Here is a 22,935-nt window from a genome sequence, read left to right on the forward strand (position 1 = left end):
CTTCATCATATTTATCATCATCTTCATCACCATCTTTATCATCTTCATCATCTTCATCACCATCTTCATCATCTTTATCATATTCATCATTATATTTTATGATCATCTTCTTCGTCATCTTTATCATCATCTTCATCATCTTTATCATATTTATCATATTTATCATCATCTTCCTCATCATCTTCATCACCATCTTTATCATCTTCACCATCTTTATCATATTCATCCTCATCTTCCTCATCATATTTATCATCTTCAGCATCTTTATCATCATCTTCAGCATCTTTATAATATTTATCATCACCTTCCTCATCATCTTCATCACCATCTTTATTTTTTTGATCATCATTTTCTTTATCTTCGTCATGTTTATCATCTGTAATTTCGCCATGCTTGATTGTGTGATGACATTGAAGGCATTCTATTCTATTCTATATTCATCGTCACCATCTTCTTTATCTTCATCATCTTCCTCATCATCAACATCTTTATTATCTTCCTCATCTTCATCATTATCTTTTTTATCTTCATCTTTATCATCGTCATCATCACCATCTAAATATTCATCTTTATCATCCTCATCTTCTTCTTCCTCATCTTTATCCTCTTCATTAACTTTGTCCTCTCACCTCTTCATCATCTTTATCTTCGTCATCCTCTGTGTTGTATATATCTATTAGTATTTGTTCATACTGATCATTAAAGTTTTAAAATAACTACTTTTCTAATCAAAGTCTCAGTAAACATATGTAAGTGTCCTCATATGAAACACATACTGTGAATATGAATAGAACCTCTGTGACCTTGTCTTGTTTCCTTGTATTTAATATTATAATACTTAATAATATACTCCACTGGAGAACAATATAAACTAAAACAGTAAAGGACTAAAAACTGGCCCAGACACACGTACAGATATATTCGCTAATGATCCAGGACTCACATTAGATAATATTTTACTTCACACTTATCAAAGAGACCAAATCGGTGAAGGAATCTGGGGCTTTGGGGGGACCTCAGGGTTTGGGGGGCCCCTCATGGTTTGGGGCCCCTGAGTAGTTGAGGACTTTGCATGGAAACAATACCAGGTTTGATCCTTAGTAACACAGTGTGGAAAGAAAAACATCAGGTGCTGGTGAAACGTTTCTATTCGATCATGTGACTGTTTAAAATACCAACAAATGAAAGTAGGTGGTGTAAAACCTACTGGAACAATACATCCCTCTTCTGGTAAACATCACCTTACAAAAATAATCCTGGTAAATGATAATAAAAGATTAATAAATAAAAAAAGTAATAACTAAAGTAAATCATGATAAACGTCCACGTCCTTAATAACACTGTTTATCGAAGGAAGTGGAAATGAGTAAACTTTGTTTCTGCATCATTCAATAAAGTATTTTGAATGAATTGAAATTAGTTGAAGTAAAGAGACTAAAAGTAAAGCAAAGTGACACGAGTTGAAAAGAAGTGAATTGAAGTGAATTGAAGTAAAGTAAAGTAAAGTAAAGCCAAGTCAAGTCAAGTCAAGTCAAGTCAAGTCAAGTCAGGTCAAGTCAGGCAAAGTAAACTAAAGTAAAGCAAAGTAAATTAAAGTAAAGTAATCATTCAATCAAATTATATTTGTATAGCCCATACTCACAAATCACAATTTGTCTCATAGAGTGTAAGGTAACATTAAAGCTAAGCTAAGCAAAGTAAACTGAAGTTAATTGAATTGAACTTGTTTTATTTTGATATCATTTTACTTTATAAACCCACCGGAAGTGTCGCGCTCCCCTCACAGCTCAGGTCGCTTCACAGAAAACACTGACAGCGGTGTGACGTCACTCTGGAGCCTGTCCCCGGCTCGCTGTCACCGCGGAACACAGACGAACCTCCGGGCAGAACCAGGGAACCACGGAGGAGAACCAGAGCACCAGGGAGGAGAACCAGAGCACCAGGGAGGAGAACCAGAGCACCACGGAGGAGATCCAGAGCACCACGGGAATCATAGGATCAAAGGAGAACCAGAGAACCAGAGAGGAGAACCATAAACCGTAGGATCCCAGGATCCCAGAGGAGAACCAGAGAGGAGAAGCTCATAGACATGCGATGACCCGGAGTCAGGTCTCATCGTGTTCTCCTCTCCCCGCAGCCCGTCGGTGAACTCACGGGAGCCGCAGAAGCAACTCCTCCACGACCTACGCCGCCCCGGCAGACCGCTGCTAGCTAAGTGGCTAACTAGCCTGTGAGTAAAGTGAAACCAGTGAGGACAGAGAGACTCCTCATGGCCTCGATCCTGTTCACCAGGTCCCGGGCACCTCTAATGAAAACGTCCCGGTCTTTAAAGAACGAGTTCCGCAAAGGTAACGATGAGCTGAATGTGTTTGTTTGTTTGTTTGTTTGTTTGTTTGTTTGTTGTGGAGCGCCTGTGTTTGTTTTGATGACATTGAGCTAACCTAGCTTCGGTGTTGTTAGCATGCGGAGGTGTCACGTCTCCCCCGGTCAGCGCGGATGTTTCCAGGTTACCGGGGCAGGTAACTGGACAGAACGGGACCCTGCCAATCATTCGTTCAATCCACAAATCAATCACCGACCCGCGTCGGTCGGTGCTGCCGCGGGTCCGTCGGGGGGTTTTAAGGTCGTCGCCGCGCGTGAATCAGCGGTTTAAGGCCTCGCGGTTTTGACGGTGAGGAGCCAAACATGATTTGGGATTCAGGTTATCTGAGGACAGCCATCTTCTGTTCAGCCCCCCCCTCCCCCTCTCCTCTCCCCCCTCTCTCCCCTCTCTGCTGCAGGATGCTTGTTGCCATGGGAACAGGTTTCCATGTGTTCATTCAGCATCAGCAAGACATCCCTGTTTAAACATGAATGAAGCTGTGCAGGTTTTTTTTTTTTTATTCAATTCATCCAAAACATCGAGGTCAAAGTGAACTTTATTGTTGTTCAGACCGTACAACGAGAAATAAAGATGGCGTTTCTCCCACGTGCAAATATCAGTGTTTAGTTAATTCTATTTATTTATTATTATTTTGTAGTATTCTATCTTTAAAGAGTGGTTCAGATCATCGAGGGTTTTGATCATTAGGGTTTGACAACATGAAAAATGTCTGATGGAGTGATGAAGACGTGAGATGTGAGCTGAATGTATGCGTCTGTCTGTGTGGGTGTTCGGCAGTTTGTCTCGATTTACGTCGGTTTTTCTCGGTCGTCCGTTTGTTGTGAAACGATGAGTTGCAGCATAATGGTGATGCATTGTGGGAACGTTGTGCTTCTCCCTCACAAGCGTCTCCTGCTGACATTTGAACTCATTTTTGGTTCAGTTCAACTAAAGCTGCTGTGACTGTTCCATTGATTGATAGAATAACGATTTTCTAACACACTGTAGTCGCCAAACACAGACATTACTGAATGGTTATTCACTCTATAAATCCTGTTGGCAGTAGGATAGAGTGATTGGCTATATACAGTTTATTACTCACCTGAATAATATATGAAAAATAATTTAGAACCCAACCGATCTATTGATTCACTGATAATACATGATGCAGAAAAGATGCGTATTTATGTTTATATTCTACCTAAAGTATTGTATAAACATTTTAAATTACAGTTCTTTACATTTGGTTGTATTTTTGTCTGTTCTATTTAGTTATTTAAACTATAATGTTAAACTATCAATTACATTTTGTTGTCATAAGGGTTTTTAAAATGGCATCTTAGTGTAATTTTTATATCAGTCACACTTTAGAATAATCGTAACCTCAATGGCTGTAATCTTAAACCCCACGTCACTCGTTCTATTAATGTCCCTCTCTTAAGAGAAGTACTTTTATTTTGTGTTGAACTATCTTTCTACTGGTCTTTGCTCAAACAGATTGTGGCTCCAGAGCAACTCAGTATATTTCCATATCAGTGCACGTTCTTCAGAGGCCTCTCAGTGTACCTGTTGTATAACCAGTGTGATATGAAAGTGATACGTCTCTTTGCACTTTCATTGTTTGGTTTCTAGGTGTGTCATAGCCGCACAGTTAAGGGACTGGAGACATTAATGCCCCAGATTTATTTATTTTTTCAGAAATGTTTGTATTTACGTTGGTGCATTACAGCTGTGCTTATAAATAGATGATAGGCTCATGACGGGGATTTGGCCGTACCACCTGAGACCCTGCTCTTGGCTTTAGGCCCAGATTATCAGACAAATTGCTCTGCTTCCATGAAGAAAGGTCACTGCCTCTTATAACTCCACCTGAGTAAGAGGGTTAATTCTCTCATTGCTTATTCATGTCTGAGCTCGCAGGACCTGGTCACAATCACGAGTCTCATGAAGCTCCCACTGCACAAAAAACAGAGGCTGGAACATTTTAACAATAATCAGTTAATGATAATCCCAGCTCTGATCGGGTTAATTTAAATTCACTGCCGCTGTGACTCCTGAACATTGACCACCATGCTGTCTTTGCACAATGGAAGCACAGCAGTCATTAAACAGAGGCTGTAGGTCAGTTGTAGTAAAGATTAGAGCATTATCTAACCCAGCGTTAAATGATACGGTAGAAACCTAGTTCCAGTTTTATCGGTATGTCAAGAGGCATCTAGAACAACATATGGAGCGATATGTTTACTTGTTTTATGTGGTTCATCCAGCTGAGACGGCTGAAAATGTGAGTCTCAGTTGTCTGCACTAATGGTCAGTAGGTCTGAGAGAGAAGAAATGAACCTACAACGTCATATTTTATGGATGCACCAAAAAGCCTGACACCTCCTCCTCTACATACTCAGAAGGCCGAGCCTAACAGAGTGAACCACGGTCTGGATTTCAGCTCGTCCTCTCACTGTGTCCCTTAAACAACTCAGCTTGTTTTGAGTCACTTTTGTTTTCAAGTCGATTTAAACAAATATATATAATGAAAGTCGATGCAGGCGAAGAAACAGTCTCACCGTGGCCCATGGATTTACAGCTCTCGTCTGTACTCTTTGTCGCTCTGGCTCTAACGCTAAGAAATGTACGATGGGAGGTGTCCAGTTGATAAACCAATTACGCAGCCCTACAAACTGTCCTGTTCTTCTCTTGCCTCCACGTCAGTCAGATTCAAACATGTGAGCTGCTCACAAAACGAATGGTAATTTACCTAAGATGCAGATTTTTAGGCCGTGAATTGAAAAACAGCTTGTTTTGTCTGCAAGGCTGCTGATGTTGAAAATATTGATGCTTCTTGATTGAACCTTATCACAGGAGCACGTACAGGGACTGACTGGAGGCCTCTCTGTGGCTATTTACTGCTCACGAGGTTAATTATGGAAGTTTTATTAGACTTCTATTTTAGAATTTACTGCCACTCAGAGCTGGGGGGGGGGGTCACTCACAAGTTAGCTGTGCTTTCCAAAAGTGAAGCAGGCAGGAAGGGGTAGTGTGACCTAGTTCTGACCCTCCATGACCAGACCCCAGAGTTTATTCTGGGTCAAGACCAAATCAAAATAAGTCGTAAATTCAAGTTTACTTTTATTGTGATTTATTCCTGTAATTTGCTGAAATTGTCACTTCACAGACGTGTTGATTAGACGTTAGCTCAGGTGACATAAAATACACGATGTGGTTTCTTGCTTTAGCTTTGACTAATTGTTGACTTGTTCTCAAGCGGAACGGGACAAAAATAGTTCCACCGAGAACTAGCGAGTCCACATTTGTCCACACCTGCCCGAACCTGAAACAAATCGTTTATGTCACAGGTTGTAGTTAGAAGCTTTGTTTCTTACTGAAATCACTGAGAGTAATCCAGGAGAACGTACCAATTACACAGAAATGAAAGTCATGTTATGTTTACTTTTCATTTTCAGGAGTGTCACACAGTTTTATATACATAGATTATATACTTTATCTAGTCAGATTTACTTTGAGCCTCTCTTAACGTTTCTTGTGATTAATAGGCTGAAATACTTGATTACACCAAGGTACAATTAAAGTTATTATTTTCATTTCCACAACAACCTGCTGCGTGGCTCAAATCTAACTGAATTACCTTTTTATTATAATTTATTCTTCTTCTAGCCATGGATTGTATTATTTTTCCTGTGAAGCACTTTGTTTAGATAAGTGCTATACAAATGCAGTTGTTATTATTATTATTATTATGCCACAGTTTGTATTTACAATATATTTTCAATGTAATTTATGATTTGAAAATTATTTCAACAAACATGCTGTTAAAAGACATTTAACGATAAATTATAAACCTAATGTGACATAACTTGGAGTGAAAGTGTTTTGAGCATGAAACCAATACTGAAACCCCCCCCGGGTGGGGATACGCTCACAGAGGAAGCACGGTGGTTAGATGTGTGTGCAGTGCAGGAGAACAGTAGAGGTCAGGGTCAGGTAATCTGCTGTATTTCCAGGGATTTCTCTCTGTGCTGCAGTGGCTTCTGCCACAAAGGTGACTGTGTTCCAGTAAACTCTGCGTCGTACTGGCTGCCGGCCACAGCCGGACATGTTCGACCAGGCCTTACTGGATTTACTCCAGCCGGCCATGTGAGGACCAGAGGAAGGGTGTGGTTACGTCATCTGCTCTCTGATGATTGGCTTGAAGGGTCTCACCACTCCGCCCTCTCTCCGCATGTGCACACTTCGCCCTGACAGTGGCCTCTGGGGCTTTGGAGCCCCGCCGTGGGCCTCACTGAGGGAGGGTGGGGGTGTTATGGCCACTGAGGCACAGATACTCTCACAGAAACAATACACTGAATTTATTCTGTGGACAACGTGCACAACACATTAGTTAAAACATTTAAACATTAGTAACTGTAAGTAAATGACCTGAACTTGATTATAGTGTGAAAGGCAAATATAAACACTTTGAAGTGATTTTCTTCATCAAACTTTATTCCAGAGATTTTCATGCTAAGCAGTGATAAAGTTACAGATTCATAAAGCCTGAGAAACAGTGACAAAGCTACTGACAATTTATATTGCACCTTTCAAAACAAATCCGTTTTCCTTCTTTTCAGGGAAACGACAAGATGGTGCCTGTTTCAACTGCTCAGCCGTCAGACTCTCCAGTCAGATGTAAGTGGAATGAGCATGAGGATTAAACAGAACATCTGAATATAAAAATCAGAATAAGAAACCATATTCACATTTTTCTGTTGTGTTAATAGGTTTTTTTGGTCTAAAGCCGTCAGTGTTTAATTTAAAGTAAAATGTGTGATTGAATCTTCGTCTGAACTTTTCTTCCTGATGTCCTCACCCTGTTGTTTCTTTAGACTTGATGGACGACCTGGAAGTTTGTCCCACGTCTCTCCATTCGGTCCTTACCTCCCTGTGTTAGATGGAAATGTGGGCCCCTGCCAGAGCTCGGACTCACAGCGGCTCTACTGCCCTTTTTTGCTGGGGGCCTCCCCCTCAATGCAACCTGCGATCACAGCAGGGGCCCAGTGGACGATAGCACGGGCCCAGGACATCTCCGGAGTCAGGTGGATACACATCTCGAGGAGGAGGTGGGACGATTCGAAGGTGGAGAAATCCCTGCGTTCGATAAAGGACAAGAAGAAGCTGGAGGAAGGAGGGCCGGTGTACAGTCCCACGCTGGATGCAGAACGTGTGAGGAGGACGGTCCGACAGTGGGTGGTGGATGAAGTCAAGCACTACTACCACGGCTTCAGGCTACTGTGGATTGACACCACCATTGCCGGGCGAATGCTGTGGAGGGTGTTGAACGGAAACGTCCTGTCCCGACGCGAGAGGAGACAGGTGAGGCCGGCAGGGAGGACACGTAGATGAAGTGGTGAAGGTTTTTCTCTGGAGACCAAATCCGTTAAAATGATGTGTTACTTAAAGGGAATTACTGGACAGTTTATTAGACCAGAAAGAGAAATGGAAAGAACTGAGCCATCAGCCACTGGGTAAGGAAAGACGTGTTTCCGCTATGACTCAGAGTTTACACTGTGGACAACCAGCATGAGTGTAGAGCTCAGGAATGACGGAGTGGAGACGGACAGCTCAGACATCTTGTTCTATAATGTTTAATCCACAGCTTCTCAAACCTAAAGGGATCAATTATAGAAATTGGCGGCACGCTGAGTGTTGACTCACCAGGCGCCCGCTGCTGCTGTGCTGCCTGATTAAAGCTCTTGAGGTTGAAGCTTTTACGTGTTGTCGCTTTGATTAGAAAAGTCCTCGGTTAACTTCGCCCAGTTTTTGTTGTACCGGCTGCAGCGGATTAGAACTTAAACTTTTAGTAGAAACACAATCAAAGTATCTGGTTTTTTTCTGAAAAGTTTGCAGCGACTGATGGTGATACAGCAGCTGTTTGATGTCATACACTAAAATATGATACAAATGGAACTTGACTGAAATGTGTAGAAACAGTAAAACACCCCATTGGTTGTTTGTTGTAATGAAGTTTCCGCTGAGGATTTAACCACATTATTTACTCATACAAACCAGGTTTTACACTAATTTAAACCAGATGCAGAGTAAACACAGCAAGTAAACAAGTAAAATCAACATCGTTTCCACAACGGACTCTTCTCATCGTCTCTGACAAAACCTGCTCTGAATTCACGGCACCCGCTCGTCCCACATTCAGGGCAGCGAGCCGCTGGACCGAGGCCCAGAGCTCGCTGCAGTAATCTGATACAGGCGCTGGCACACAGGTGACGTTTCAGGGCAGGTGAGAAGGTCAGCCCGGGTCACACTTACTTACTGGTGCCGTGTTCCTGTGCCGTACAGGATGGTACAGACTTAGCGGAAAAGACTGGCAACGTTGTGAACGCTCTGCCTCAGGTCGACCGCACCTCAGCTCGCCGGGTTCGAGAATCTGCGGCTGAGATACAGATTCAAAGTTTAGATTTTTGGCTTCGTGTCTGGCTTCAAAACTTAAATTTCCTGTTTATTTGATATAACATATTTATATATAAAACATCATTTTAGTTAACCTGTGCTTAAACAATATTATTACATCACAACATGTTTCTATTGAAAGACAGGAAACGGTTTAATTAACTTATTTACGATTCATCAAGTGTGGGCTGTGTGATCAGCTAAAGAAACAGAGGAAATTAAGGCTCAGTGCTAATCGCTGCTGGTCAGTGCTGATGATGACCACTGACTGCCCCCCCCCCTCCTTTGCATTAAACCCACACCACCGTCCCATCTGCACCTTTTCAAATGCAGCTGACTCCCTTGGAGCGCATGTCCCCGAACCCATTTACACCCCATTCATCAGGCCCGGCCTGGCTTTGCCTCCTTAATCTCCTTCTTTCATATTCACTCACAATACTCAGGCCTCCGTTTAAGGCTCCTTCTATTTTGATCTGTCACCCCCTCCGCCCTGCTTTGATGTGGAACTCTGGGAGATGATATACATGTCAATGGAACTGCGGACAAAGGCCTTTTCACTCACGCTGGCCCTAAATCCTTCACCCTACTGGTCCACTGACATGCAGGTGGAAAGGGCCGAGAAAGGAGGACTCGTGTTTTGGCCGTCTCCCCTCAGCGCCGGTTTCTGTAAACGGTTGGTTGGGATTGTGTCCCGCTGACGGTCAGTAAGCCACAGTCGGACAGCTGCACAATGAAGTAGACTAGTGTCTGCGTGCCCCTTCCACACTCTGAGGTTTGTTCAGGTCCACGCTGAACAAACGTGCTTCCTGTTGGCTCCAGTGGACGTTTCTTTTTAAAATCCTCTGAGTCAGAATGTTCACTTTGGTTTTCAGCTCCATGCAAATGATGCATCAGTGAATTAGGAGGTTTCAGTTGCTGGGGGGTGGTGGTGGTGTGAGTTAAAATTGCTGACTGTTGAAACTGTTATTAGAGGAGCTGATTGTGCCAAAAGACAAAAGTCCAGGCAAACGTTACCACAGCTTTCTCTGGTGACACTTCCCCCTGGTGGAGGCACGCACACACTACAGCCTGCTGGAGGCCCTAAATGTTCACCAAGCAGACACTTACTTCGATGTTCTGAAAAGAAAAAGATTCTTGTCCTCATGCCACTTTTCTGCACTTTCTCCTCAGTTTCTCAGAACGTGTGCAGACGTCTTCCGACTTCTTCCCTTCCTGGTCTTCATCATCGTCCCCTTCATGGAGTTCCTGCTCCCCGTAGCTCTGAAACTCTTCCCCAACATGTTGCCGTCCACCTTTGAGACACAGTCAAAGAAGGTAAAGAAACCTGGGCTCAAGATGCATGAGACCTTGATTATTCATATCAGTGTGGGTTGAGACACAGTGGCTTATAGGGCTGCAGCTACTTTACTTATTTATATATACATATCAGAGAATGATTTAAAGTGTCAATTAGCTTACTACTGCCTAATGTGACATATTCAAATTAAGATGACTATCAAATAACAATACAATAAACAATATTGGATTTATTTATTATGGCGTTACTGGCTGATTATTTTTCTTGTTTCCTGACAAACTGAATATCACGGTGTCCCACACACTGTTGGATCAGCGACTGTACAAGTGTTCACCCTTAAATAAGAAGATAAAATTTAAATCTTAATCCTTCTCATGAACTTTCACCTGAGATCCTGATGAGGTGATCAGAGTACTGTCTCTCCCTGACAACAGTTAATCCTAATTACAGTCTAATCCTGACCTGTTGTTCCACACTGTTTATGTGCGTTTATATGCTCATGCTAATAATCAATGCTACGTAAATATCCGAGTGGGTTTATTTACAAAAACTTTGTGTGTTTTTCTTACGCTTATCACAAAACACAACAGATTATAGATGATGGAGGTATTGTTACAGATTATGGAAGTAGAATTACACTGTGAGACATAGTATTGACGGTATAATACAAATACATTTCCTAAATTTGAACTACCTTCATTAAAGAGCTGATAATGTTTTTAAAAACTAATTGACAGAGAATCAAATTTTTTCGCCGTTATTATGAAGAACGCAGATTATTCTTTTTTATTCATTTTCCGTTCTGTCGTTTTCAGGAGGAGAGGTTAAAAAAGGAGCTGAGGGTCAAACTGGAGATGGCCAAGTTCTTGCAGGACACCATCGAGGAGATCGCTCTGAGGAACAAGGCGGCCCAGGGCGACGTGACGGAGGAGTTCTCCACCTTCTTCCAGAAGGTTGGTGTCCGTGTTTGTTCAGACCAGAGAGAGAATAGGCTCAGTGCTGCCCCCTGGTAGTGGAAACAGTAAAATGTCGGTTGGTCTGCTGTGTATATACTTATACGCTGAATGATACATAGATAAGTCAAAATGGCTGTAATATAAATGATAAATGTAAGATAGTTTAGGTCTTAGTTTAAAGATTATTTTGAAGTAGTTCCACCTCCCAGACTTTTATCGGACCTCAGATGTGATCCACAAGTCTCCTTCATCTTTGTAGATCCGCAACTCCGGTGAACGTCCCAGTAATGAGCAGATCATCAAGTTCTCCAAGCTGTTTGAGGACGAGCTGACTCTGGATAACCTGACCCGACCTCAGCTGGTGGCTCTCTGCCGCCTCCTGGAGCTCCAGTCCATCGGGACCAACAACTTCCTCCGCTTCCAGCTCATCATGAAGCTGAGGGCCATCCGTGCAGACGACAAGGTTCGGAGTTCTTCCTGAACTTGAAACATTTCCTCTTTAAAATCAGAACCTGGTCTGTTTCAGTGGGAGTGAATTATGAAAACCTCTGTGCTCTGTTTATGCAGCTCATAGCTGAGGAAGGAGTGGAGAGTCTGAACGTGAACGAGGTGCAGGCAGCCTGTCGCGCCAGAGGGATGAGATCTCTCGGCGTCACAGAAGATCGACTGAGAGAGCAACTCATCCAGGTAACAACAACAACGACCAGAGGATGGGTTTACTCTCTGGTCTGGGTTGAATATTTCACGACAAATGAAATAAAAATGCTGAATTGTTCGATTCAGTGATTTGAGTGAAACAGTGAAGGTGACTCACGTTAAAAGAGGTTTTATTCATCTGTTGACTTTCATCTCTCTGATGTTTGAAGTGGCTGGAGCTGCATCTGAACCAGCAGATCCCCACCTCTCTGCTGCTGCTGTCCCGAGCCATGTTCCTGCCCGACACGCTGTCTCCTGCCGACCAGCTGAAGACCACGCTGCAGACGCTCCCTGAGATGGTGGTATGTGAACACAACTTTTAGACATAATGAAAGAAGGGTTTCAGTTTTAAAAAGTGGCTCCGCTCATTCGTCACTTGCATCATTCGCTCCTCCCCAGACGAAGGAGGCCCAGTTGAAGGTGGCAGAGATGGAGCTCTCCAAAGTCGACAATAAGACCAAAGTGGAGACGATGCTGCAGGAGGAGGCGGCCATCCGCCAGGACAACAAGGACCGTGAGATGGAGAGGTTGGCTGACGCTGCGGAGAAGGTCGCCAGGGTAACGATGCTTCGTGTGTTTTCTGTCTTTAATTCCTTGTAGAAAAAGACAATCCTCATTTTGAATGATTGTTTGACACTTGTCTTTCTTTTGGTAGGTAAAGATCTGTCTGAATAAAATACAGAACATTTGACTAAATAGCAAATTAGGCTCCAGAGACGTCTGAAGTGATAGTTGTTAGATTTTGTTTCTTGATGTTTCTTGATGTTTCTTGCGCTGCAGGGTGAGCTGGAGCTCGAAGCAGAGCGGGTGAAGACAGAGGCAGCAATGTCCAAGGCTGACATGGTCGCTCACTCAGAGATACTGAGGGATACAGCACCTGTCATAGAGGCAATCAAGGTAACACCTCTACACGTACAGGTGGTGAAATCAGTAGAGTGTAAAACGCTGGACACGTTTTTTATATTTCACGCGAACATTTAGCGGCTGTTTGAAAATTAAAGCTAATTTACTTTCGGCAGCATCAGCATTTTAAACAGTGGTGTCACGGACCCCCTTAGCTAACTCTTAATATCGACAAATGATTTGTTTCTTATTTGCTGAGTAATTTATTTATCTCTCAGTCGTTTCACTCCATCACTTCTTTGTCTTCTGTACTGCACAGTTTGAACAGTGGCAGACTTTCCTGTGTTTCCAGGTCAGGTCTTAATGTTGTCTCCTCCCGAACGACCCTCACGTCCACTCCAGTTGATCCCTTTGAACACAGTTTCCCCGTCTCCCTCTGAGCAGACCCAGATGTGGGTTAAACAGTACTTGCGTGTAATTATGGCATTTTATTTTATTTTCTACCCTTTTCGACGACTGTTTGATCTCACGTTCAGACGGATTGAAAACTGAATGAAAGGATATGAACCCTAAATACAAGGTTTACAGCAGGAGATGGTGACGTCAGCCAGGCTAGTTGTCTTTGGAAAGCAGAGCAGGAGAAAATGAGGCCGACCACAAATGGGATTAGTTTTTTGTAATTTATACCTAAAATAAAACTTTTTATTTTGGATTATACCTCACTCCTCTGGTGCTGTGTGGTTAAACAAATGCCAAATAAGACTTGCAGCCTCTGTTTGACCCACATCTGTATGGACTCTCCTGATCCTTGTCAATCCTCCCAGGCAGCGTTACTGACCCAGGTTCAACCTTTTATTTTCTCGTCTAACAACCTTTGTAGCTCCACAGAGTTCCTTCCATGTTTTTGGGGTCATGGGGAGTTTCCCTCTTTCCTCTCCAACCTCCCTCCTGTCATCCACTCTGTGTGTTTGGGTTATTCTTATGTGGTTTTATATGAAACGAGTGGCTCCTGTTAAGAGAACACACGTTTTGTGGAGTCTGTAGTGGAAGGAAAACATGAACATGAGCTACTGTGTTTATCGTTACCTTCATCTTTTATCTAGTCCTTATAACTATTTTAATTTAGACAGTTTTTTTTTTACTGTATATTTGGTGGATAATCAAATATTTTGGATTGAATCTTTCAGGATGAGGAGATCACCAAAGAAGAGATCGACATGTTGAGCGACGCCTGCTCAAAGCTGAAGGAGCAGAAGAGGCTGTTGACTCTGGAGAAAGAAGAGCTGGAAGAGCTGAAGGATGACGTTCAAGAATACAACGAGGTGCCTCTTTCTGACTCACTGTTGAGACAATCTGTCCATTCAAATCAAATGTCTCTCTGCAGCTCGTCTCAGAATCAGCGATAAACAGATGAACTCAGATATTTTATCAACTTATCTTTCACATATGAGGAACGTGGCAGGACTCAGTGTTTTTGTTAAAACCTCATTGGAGATGGTAGGTGAAGAAGCTACTCTTAGACGTAATGTTTATTTATTACTTGTATGGCTCTTCTTTTTTCATGCTGAGTTATTTGTATTATTCCAGTTCTGCGTCAGTCGGACGTTGGAAATGTAATCGCTATTTTTCACTCGGGGCAGCGGCAGGAAAAGTTCTGTTAAATGTCCGGAGCAACTTTGGTGTTCGCATCCTGCATTTCATCTGTGGTCACGTTGTGCGTCCTCCAGGATCTGGAGGAAATAAAGAAGGAGCTCTTCAAGAGCGGCCAGGAGAAGACAGTGGAGGAGTCAAAGGCGAGCCAGCGCCTGTCGAAGAGAGTGAACCGAATGATCGGCCGCATCGACAACATCATCCTGGAGCTGGAGAAGGACAAGGTCATCCTGGACGGGAGGATGGACAGCGGAAGCACCCCACCTGTTGGGTAAGAGCTGAACTGCAACTGGTGACTCATACTAAAGCACATTATTGGGATGGCAGCAAGGAACCTGAGCAGATTCCTCTGATTTCAACAACCTTAGGCATTCTGATGGGTTTACCCTTCATAGGAACGGTTCAATATCGTTCAAGATTCTTTCTCAGCGTGAGATAAGTATGTATGAGTTCTCCAACGAATTAGCAATGAACGTTTTCACATCCACAAATAATTGAGGCTTTATATTTTACAGTTTAACCACAAACTTAGTTATTAATAACTGTACATAAGAATTCAAATACAGATGCAGCCAAATATTATGAACTTTATGTCAAAATATATTTATTTTCTTAATTCAATTACATTTCTGCATCGTTTACTCTGTAAAATAGCTCATGCATCTGTAAACAGATACAGAAAGACAGTATATAAGTCATATTTATATCTCTGTCTGTCTCGTAATACTTCTAATATATTTGATAAGATTGTCATCAGTCTCATTATCTCACATTTTGGAAAGAAAACATTTCCCTCGATGTTGAACTGTTCCTTTAAGAACAAAGCTTTGTCTCATGGCTTCTGCATCATTTCACAAGCGATGGTGTTTGTGTCTGTGAAGAACGTGAAGCTTTGTGTTAACGTCCGTCCTGAGAGGTCCAATCACAGGTGTCTAAGTTTGTCTGTTCAAACCTGACGTCAGAAGGTGTCTCCTGTGATTGGACCTGACTTCATGACTTGTGTTCTTGAAGACCAAATATTGTAGTTTTCAGCCAATCTGTGTTTACAGATGGGTTCGCTGTGTGAATCAATACGTGAAGCTCTGACAGCTTAGAATACGTCGATATGTGGCGGTCACTGTTAATATTGTGGCTGCGGCTGCAAATAAATCAATGTTTGGGCTCTGAGAAGTTTAGCGGGTCAGAGGACGTCAGCTGAGTCGGACTGACCACCGGTGATCGGATCTCTCAGGACAGATGTGACGGATGAGACATTTCTGACAGTGTTTTATAGTTTCTCTTTAAATTCTTGTGGGTTGAGAATTTGATTATGTGCTTTTCAGTCTTCATATTTTTTGTATCAATCATCATCATCATCATCATCTTTCTTCATGTTCCTCATCATCATTACCTTCATTGTAAAATGGTGGTGGAGATAAAACAAGGAAGAAAAAGGTTTCCCAGAAAAAAAGAAAATTGTTTTAGTTTGAAACCAAATCCAGCTCCTAATTTATTTGAAATTTTGCAGATTATTCTTTGCCACGAGGTAAGAGACTGTGGTGAACCACCATTTGCTTGCATCCCCCGCGCTAACATTGTAATAAGGTTGTTGGCCATCAGCTGCTGGAATCACTGCTTATCCATAGCTTCCATTTCTCCTCCCGACATCAAGCTGCTGGTTGCTCTGCTCCAGTTTGACCTTGCTCTAGCTTTTATCCCTTGATGAATAATATCACCTTGAATATAAACATCTGCTTGATTTTGATTTGTTGAGAATGTGCTAACATCGTTCTGAGATGTGACCATTTTTTTTGAGCTCAAAGTATCATGAGCTCTGTGTAAATTCTGGGAAAATAGTATAACCTAATTAATTCATCGTGCTGTTTGAATCTGCTCAGAGCTGCTTTAAATACAATATATATGTTTAAAATAATACATATATATATATATATCAGCTTTGAAAAAATAACGGTGAAATACAAAATTGAACTAAATTTAACCTGTTGTGAATTTAAAAATCTCTAAACTCCCTTTGATTGGTTGTGATCTGGGAACCTTGAATGCAGCATGTTGACCTCGGACCTCTCCACCGCATTTTACGTCCGGTCAAATCTTTTAACCGTTTCCTGTATACAGTCTGTTCTATACCTTCAGGGAGAACCTCATCAGCATCGACGAGCTGATCAACGTCATGCGGCAGATCCAGAACATTCCAGAGCACAAGCTGCAGAGCATCGCCGAGGCGCTCGACGACAACAAGGACGGGAAGATCGACATCGACGACGTCATCAAAGTACGTCGACTGCAAACGATGATTCCACTGATTTATGTTTTGCATTTTGTATTTCGTTAGATTTCACTTCTCCATTATTTCTCAACATGAAAACCACTTTATCGCTCGGACGCCATGTTTAACCATGTTTTGTCTTATTGAAATATTTCAGATTAGTCTTTGTTGACTTCCCTCTGTCTGTCTCTATCTCAGGTGGTGGAGCTGATTGACAAGGAGGACATCGACATCTCCACCACTCAGGTGACCGACATCATGGTGATGCTGCAGAAGGAGGAGAAGCTGGTGGAGAAGGAAAAGGCCAAAGACAAAGTGGAGAAGGAGCAGGCAGCCACGCTCAACAACTAGTTTCAGTTTCCACAACAGACGCTTGTAAAAAAAAAAATTGATGTTGAGAAAACTCTGGACTCCAGATTCAAGACAGAGTCACAAGGTAACAGCTGCCTTCTAAAAATGGCTTTTCGTCATAAATTGAGCTCCTGCTAAAATGTTTAAAAACGGAAGAGAAGGCTTTTTGAATATATATATGAGCCGCAGGAGCAGAATGAGATGACACCACAGTTGTTTTCCAAACATTAAAGGAAAAAAAAAAAGATCAAAAATCATGTATATATATCATAAGATAAAGAAATAGGGGATATTTCAATATAGGAATATTTTACTCCCTAAAATCAGCCCCAGAAACACTGCATTAGTTGGACTTTAATCATTTAAACTTTGTGGTGAACCGTCTTGCCTTTCATTTCACTCATGTCATCAGCACATAGAAATGAGATGAGCTCATTCCTGAAGTTTGCACAGTAAACATCATTATCGTCATTCCGCTCAGTTTATTTCCTTCCTGATTTTGTTCCTCCATCATAATCCCGCGTCGTAACCTGTTATTTTTCTCTGAATTGTGCACGGACGGGTAGATTGTTGCTGGATATCAGATGTTAAAATGGTGGCTGCAACCAAAGACCTCATGAGATATGACATCGAAATTCATACAAATTCATCCCAAAACATCAAAAATGCTATTTTATGCATTCTAAAAATAAATGGCCAGAGGTTTCATCATTCCCCCTAAAATAAAGTGTTGAAGTTTTTTTCTAAAAAAGCCAAGGACTGAAGTTAGAAGCATCAATATTAAACATGACTGTACTGTAATTTCTTTTTACTTTGCACTTCTGACGTGTTAATATTTTGTCTGAGCTCTTCGTGTTTATTCCTGTGTGCGACACAGCGCGCTCTAAAACGCCAAAGTTGCACCGTGGCACATATAACAATACGATTTCGGATTAATCCCAAAACCTGCAAAACAAACTTTAGTAACCGCGGCTAAAATAGTTGTCTCCAGGACCTTCGGCGATTTGATGCCGCGGCTCGTAGAGTTTCATGTTTGTCGAGCTTCAGAGAATAGTCGCGGAGTTTGTCTGGTCGTCTTCGTGTGGTTGTTAAATCCGAGTATTACGATCGCTGTCATCCGTTGTGGGTTAAATTGAAAGTGACCTTCTCTTGACACAGATATTAAGGATTGTATTGTGTTTATTTTTTTTAGCTTTGATTTTCTTTAAACTTGATGTAATGTAGTATTTGGTGTTGAAGAAGACGATGAATTGATTTTTAGATGATGAGTCCGGAGAAGAACGTTTTCCTCGGGAGCAAGTGATTTCAGATCTTACTTGATGCAGCGACTCGTTCATTTTAGCTGTTGTTGCCGTCCACACTGCGAACAGCTTGACTGCTGCATCACTGACAGCACAATTCAATCACAGCTTCGACAAATGATTATTTTGATCATAACATATTCATTTAAATATTTCATATATGTTTGGAAAATGAAGAAAAATGTCCAAGGGGACGTTTTCAAACCATGATCTTTGAGTCAACTCATCAAAGAGTAGTTTTCTACTTTAAATGAATTAATGCACATGAAGTAAATCATTCAAATTCATTATTTTACAGCTCAGATATGAATTCGTGGCCCATTCTTTTGTTTTAGGCTTGATGGAAAAAGAACCTTGGATCCTTTTTCAGGTGAACAGCAGAACGTTGCTTTGTCAAAGCAGCAGTTGATGCTGTTTGTCTTGCTGTCTGCAGTGTGAGGGTTCGTTCACCGTTATCTGCTGAATTGAATTGGCTGCTGCTGCTGAGTTTTATGGTGTCGGGCCAACGCTCTGTTATTCCTCCGCAGTAACTAGAGGAGAGCTCAGGTGTAAACATGGATGACACGGAGTGGTACGAGAGATAACGCTCAGCGGACGACCCTCCGTTTAATATATTCCCGGAATCCGCTGTCGTACACGCGGATGATTAAGACACTGTCCCGGTTCAGACCCAGCGCTGCCTCTGCCTCGCCTGCGACCAGTGAGACTGATGGGCGCTGGGTAAACACTCGCCCCATACATGGGCCACAGCCAGCTCCTCTGGAGGGTTGTGTTTAGATTGGAGATGCTGCGGCGGGACGTGGCATGTTCTCCGCTGCATTAATCAGCAGCCAGTGTAAACACGTCGGAGGACCGCTGTGACAACCTCTCGGTTACGCTCGGCAGAGGAGAGTGGTAGTCGGGTACGTCTGACAGGTCGCGCTCGGGGGAAGCGTCGTGCAGCATGAGCAGCACCGCCACTGTTTGTGGAGGGGGTCAAAGGTCAGGAGCAGGAGAAAGTGGCACATAACAGGGTAACTGATGGAGATCAGTACTCAGGGCTGCAGTGTCGGTGAAGAAGCGTTTCAAATGAATTGAATTTAGATTTAATAAGGTCTCACAGAGGATTAAGAGACTATACGCAAAAAAATATTTATGCATGCAAATAATCCTGTGTAACGTAACGTCTTCTGTTTGCCCGGCGAACAAGTAGCGACAGAAGATTTGTTGTCTTTCCAGAGTTAAAGAGTAAAATGAAAAATAAGTCAAAATTCCTCACATGACAATAAACTAATGCAGAGTCATGATGTTTAAATATTCTTCAATCCCCTCTAGTCTCCTGATTCCAAATCCTTCAATCAGAGGAAAATTAATCGGCCACAATTGTGTGAACGTTGAAATCTTCATTTTTACTCCACAAGTTCCACCTTCACCAATGTGACGTTTCTTTTTCTAGAGAAAACTGAATCAAGTTTATTCATCTGAAGATCTGTGAATAAATGCTCTTCACAGTCCCTCGATGACTGAACGACGTGCTCGGTTGGTTCTGTATATTTCAGAGGCTGGACACAGAAAGTATTCGGCACTTTAGTTTGATTAAAGACGATGATTATTTTTATATTTTCTCAATATGTATATATAGTTATATTTTATTTTAGCTTTACAGTTGGTGATATGAGTCATTTCCCCCAGATTCTACCAGGATATGATTATTAAACACGATTAACTCCAAATGCACTAAAGAAATCATCGAGGAAAAGATTTAATTTTGAAATAAATATGCAACAAGCCAGAGACCAAAAAAAAAAAAAAAAAAAAGTTTGCTTGAATCTGAAAAGTGTCTGTGATTGTGCTGCAGTGAGGAGTGGAGTTCACAGCTCACCACTGGGGGCAGTGTTGCACTGTGTTGTTGAAGCTGCTGCTGTCTTTAAATAGAAGAGGCAATAAAGAAGCATTGAGACAGAGTTGGAATCAGTCGTTGGTTTGATTTTGAACTCGCTGTCTGTATCGGGCCACTTTGTAAGATGCACTATTTGATTTATTTTTGATACCGTGGGTGTGTGTGTTGAAAGTGATGGACTCAGGGCGCGAATGTTCAGTGATCGCCGACAACAAACCGTCCTAAACGATTCCTGTCGAGTTGTGGAGCTTGTGCACTAGAAGAACAAACATTTAAAGCAATAAGTTGTATATGCATCGTGTACCTTTCTTTTTTTTTTTTTAATTTCCTTTCTGTCTTTTTGAGGAAGGAAAAGGAATCGTCAAAATCTATTGTGATACTTCTAGAAATGCATGATATCAGCGTGGAAGTGGAAAACAAAGCACAGAGGGTTTCTCGTTCTGCTTCTCGTCTTGATATCAGGTTGATGTTCTGCTGATTTGGGGGATGACGTGCTTGTAGTTAATTGTTTTTTTGAGGAGAGATGCACCCACTTTTTTCCCCTTTTAAGTATTTTGCACTCGTCCTTTTTATCACTGGAGAAAATGCTAGTTTTGTAGAATATCTGGAAAGGAGAGTTTTCTCTTGAGGGGAGGAGGCGTGTCGTGTTAAGGATCAGTGATCAGATAATCACGATGTGGAGTCAGAGTCTGTTTTTACGGATTCAGAGTTTCGCTCAGGTTCATAATAAGTTCTCGAGACTGAAAATGAAATCGGTGAAATCGAGACAAAAACAAAAAACATTCAGCTGAATCTTAAATCAAAGTGCAGCCACCATCATTTCGCAGGAAACCTGTTCTAACGGTGTGTTCAGACCACAGACTGTAAATAAAGATGGACGACGCGTCTCCACTCCCTTCCACTATCTGGAAATGAAGCCACAATAAATCCCGGATACAAACTGTAGCTAGAGTCTGGGCTTCACTAATAATCAGTGGGTGGAGCCGCAGTATCGCTTTAAATAACTAATATAAACCTTATATAGCTTTTGTCTCATCCGCTAACATGGAGGAGGTGGGGTTTGTGACATGTACCGCAGACGGCCACAAGGGGGCTATCAAGGTGCTCCGGCTTCACTCCTGGGGAGCTGCCGTATCGTCCATCTTTGTTTACGGTCTACGATTCAGACAGGAAGCTCCAGGTGTTAGCTACGTGTCTGAATCATTCGCTGCGTAGAAAAGAGTTTGTTCGTTCGTGTGATATTAAACCTCAGATTTATCAAATAACAAAGTCGGGACAACTCTCTCTCTCTCTCTCAGTCTGAAAGGTGAGACGACACGTTGCAGTAAAGTTATTAGTCATTGACTCAATATTAGATTTATTCTATTGGGAGTTTTTTTTTGTTTTGAGATAATTGTCGTGTTATTTATTTATTTATTTCATCAAATTTTCCAAAGTTCTTTCTTTTTTTTTTTTTTTGTTGAGCTGCTGCACAGGAAACAACAGGCGCTGGATTTAATCTCAGTTTGAATTTGAATCTCAAATGTAGAAAAAAAAAAAACCCGACAAACATCATTTTTCTTTTGTGTTCATGTAAAGAATCATTGACAGAAATTAATCCTACGTGTTGAATAAATAATGATTGATCCTGAGTTTCTTTGGTTTGTTTTTTTTTTGTTCTGTTCCACCATCACTCATCACATGTGTCGTCACACACAACCTCATACATGTGTGTGTGTGTGTACACCCCCCCCCCCCCCCCCCGTCCTCCTCCGCTGGAATGTGACTTATTATTATTTTGTCTTTGTCTAAAACGTTAATTTCAACAGATTAAACGTGGAAACACAATAAAATTAGGGCTGGACCATGTGACTCCAAGTTAACATCACATTGTTTCAAAGTTTGACCTCGATATGGATCAATGAACCATTATTTATATTTATTATGTTTCTGTTTATATGTTGTGTTTCTCACATTAGTAAAATCCAATGATGAGATGTGTCAGAGAAGAACTTTTTCTTTAAACATGTATTTTAACTTTTTTCCTGGGAAATCTTCATGGATCTAAGATTTTCGATTAGTTAGTTGTGTTACGTAGAAATAGTTTTTGCTTTAATGATAAATGCAACATTAAAATAACCCTGAACATTCCTCAGCGTTGAATAAAAACCCAGCATGAAATGTTGTTTTTCCGCCCACCAACAGGTTTCAGAGTAAAAACCTGAACTCGTTTAAAGCTGCAGGCGGAAGCAGCCGCTTAAACGTTTGTTCCCGCTTCTCGTTTTCATCCGTCATCGCGTCTCCGCAGGGATTCAAAGGTATTCACACCTCGCTGGGTTCAGCCGGCAGGTGTCAGGAGTTTGTCCGGAGGCCTGTCAGGATGGTGAAGCGTGTCTGTAAACCCGCTCGCTCACGGTGGCGATGGCGGCGCAGCCTCGAACGCTCAGGAGGCGTGTGGGCTTCAGGGAGGGTTCCTGTGTTTGATGTTTGCTGATGAGGAGGTGATGATTACAGCAGGAGGATAAAGGAGGAGGAGGAGGATGTGAGACAAAGAGACGATAACGGTTTTATTGCAGCTCCTTTTCTTTTCAAGCTTCTTGAACACATTGCTGCGTGACGTCAGAGGTCAGGAGTCGCGAAGATGATTCGTCTCCGTCAGATTGGATCACAGTGGTTTAGTTTGAGAGATCAGAGGTTTCATACCCTGAAACTTAATGAACGTGTTTTTATACGTGTGATATTTGTAGAGATTTAGGGTTGAAGGCTCTAAAGTATTTTCACAATATGGAAAAAGATATATATTTCAAGGCAGCACAGGGAAAGGGATTTTAGAAAAGTGAAATGTTTATATATATATAAGAGGTACGATTGTATTTAAAGTCACATCTACTGTATTTGT

At 41.8% G+C, this 22,935-nt stretch overlaps 1 protein-coding gene across 6 annotated transcripts; it reads left to right on the forward strand.

The window, feature by feature from the left end:
- Positions 1-1,796: 1,796 nt before the first annotated feature.
- Positions 1,797-21,688, forward strand: letm1 (leucine zipper-EF-hand containing transmembrane protein 1). 6 transcript variants are annotated; one of them, XM_020108404.2, is made up of 15 exons: positions 1,812-2,348; positions 6,985-7,042; positions 7,240-7,726; positions 9,989-10,132; positions 10,931-11,068; positions 11,331-11,534; positions 11,639-11,758; positions 11,938-12,069; positions 12,167-12,325; positions 12,548-12,664; positions 12,930-12,962; positions 13,798-13,932; positions 14,338-14,531; positions 16,376-16,532; positions 16,725-21,688. In XM_020108404.2, exons 1-15 carry the CDS (start codon positions 2,270-2,272, stop codon positions 16,875-16,877), a joined length of 2,310 nt encoding a protein of 769 aa, XP_019963963.2. In that variant the 5' UTR covers positions 1,812-2,269; the 3' UTR covers positions 16,878-21,688. The 6 variants fall into 6 exon arrangements, with proteins under 6 accessions (XP_019963966.2, XP_019963965.2, XP_069391653.1 ...); XM_020108405.2 differs by having other exon boundaries at positions 16,394-16,532; XM_020108407.2 differs by lacking the exon at positions 12,930-12,962 and having other exon boundaries at positions 1,797-2,348; positions 16,394-16,532.
- Positions 21,689-22,935: the final 1,247 nt, after the last annotated feature.

The sequence above is a fragment of the Paralichthys olivaceus genome, chromosome 12, assembly GCF_024713975.1.
Source record: "Paralichthys olivaceus isolate ysfri-2021 chromosome 12, ASM2471397v2, whole genome shotgun sequence".
NCBI lineage: Eukaryota > Metazoa > Chordata > Actinopteri > Pleuronectiformes > Paralichthyidae > Paralichthys > Paralichthys olivaceus.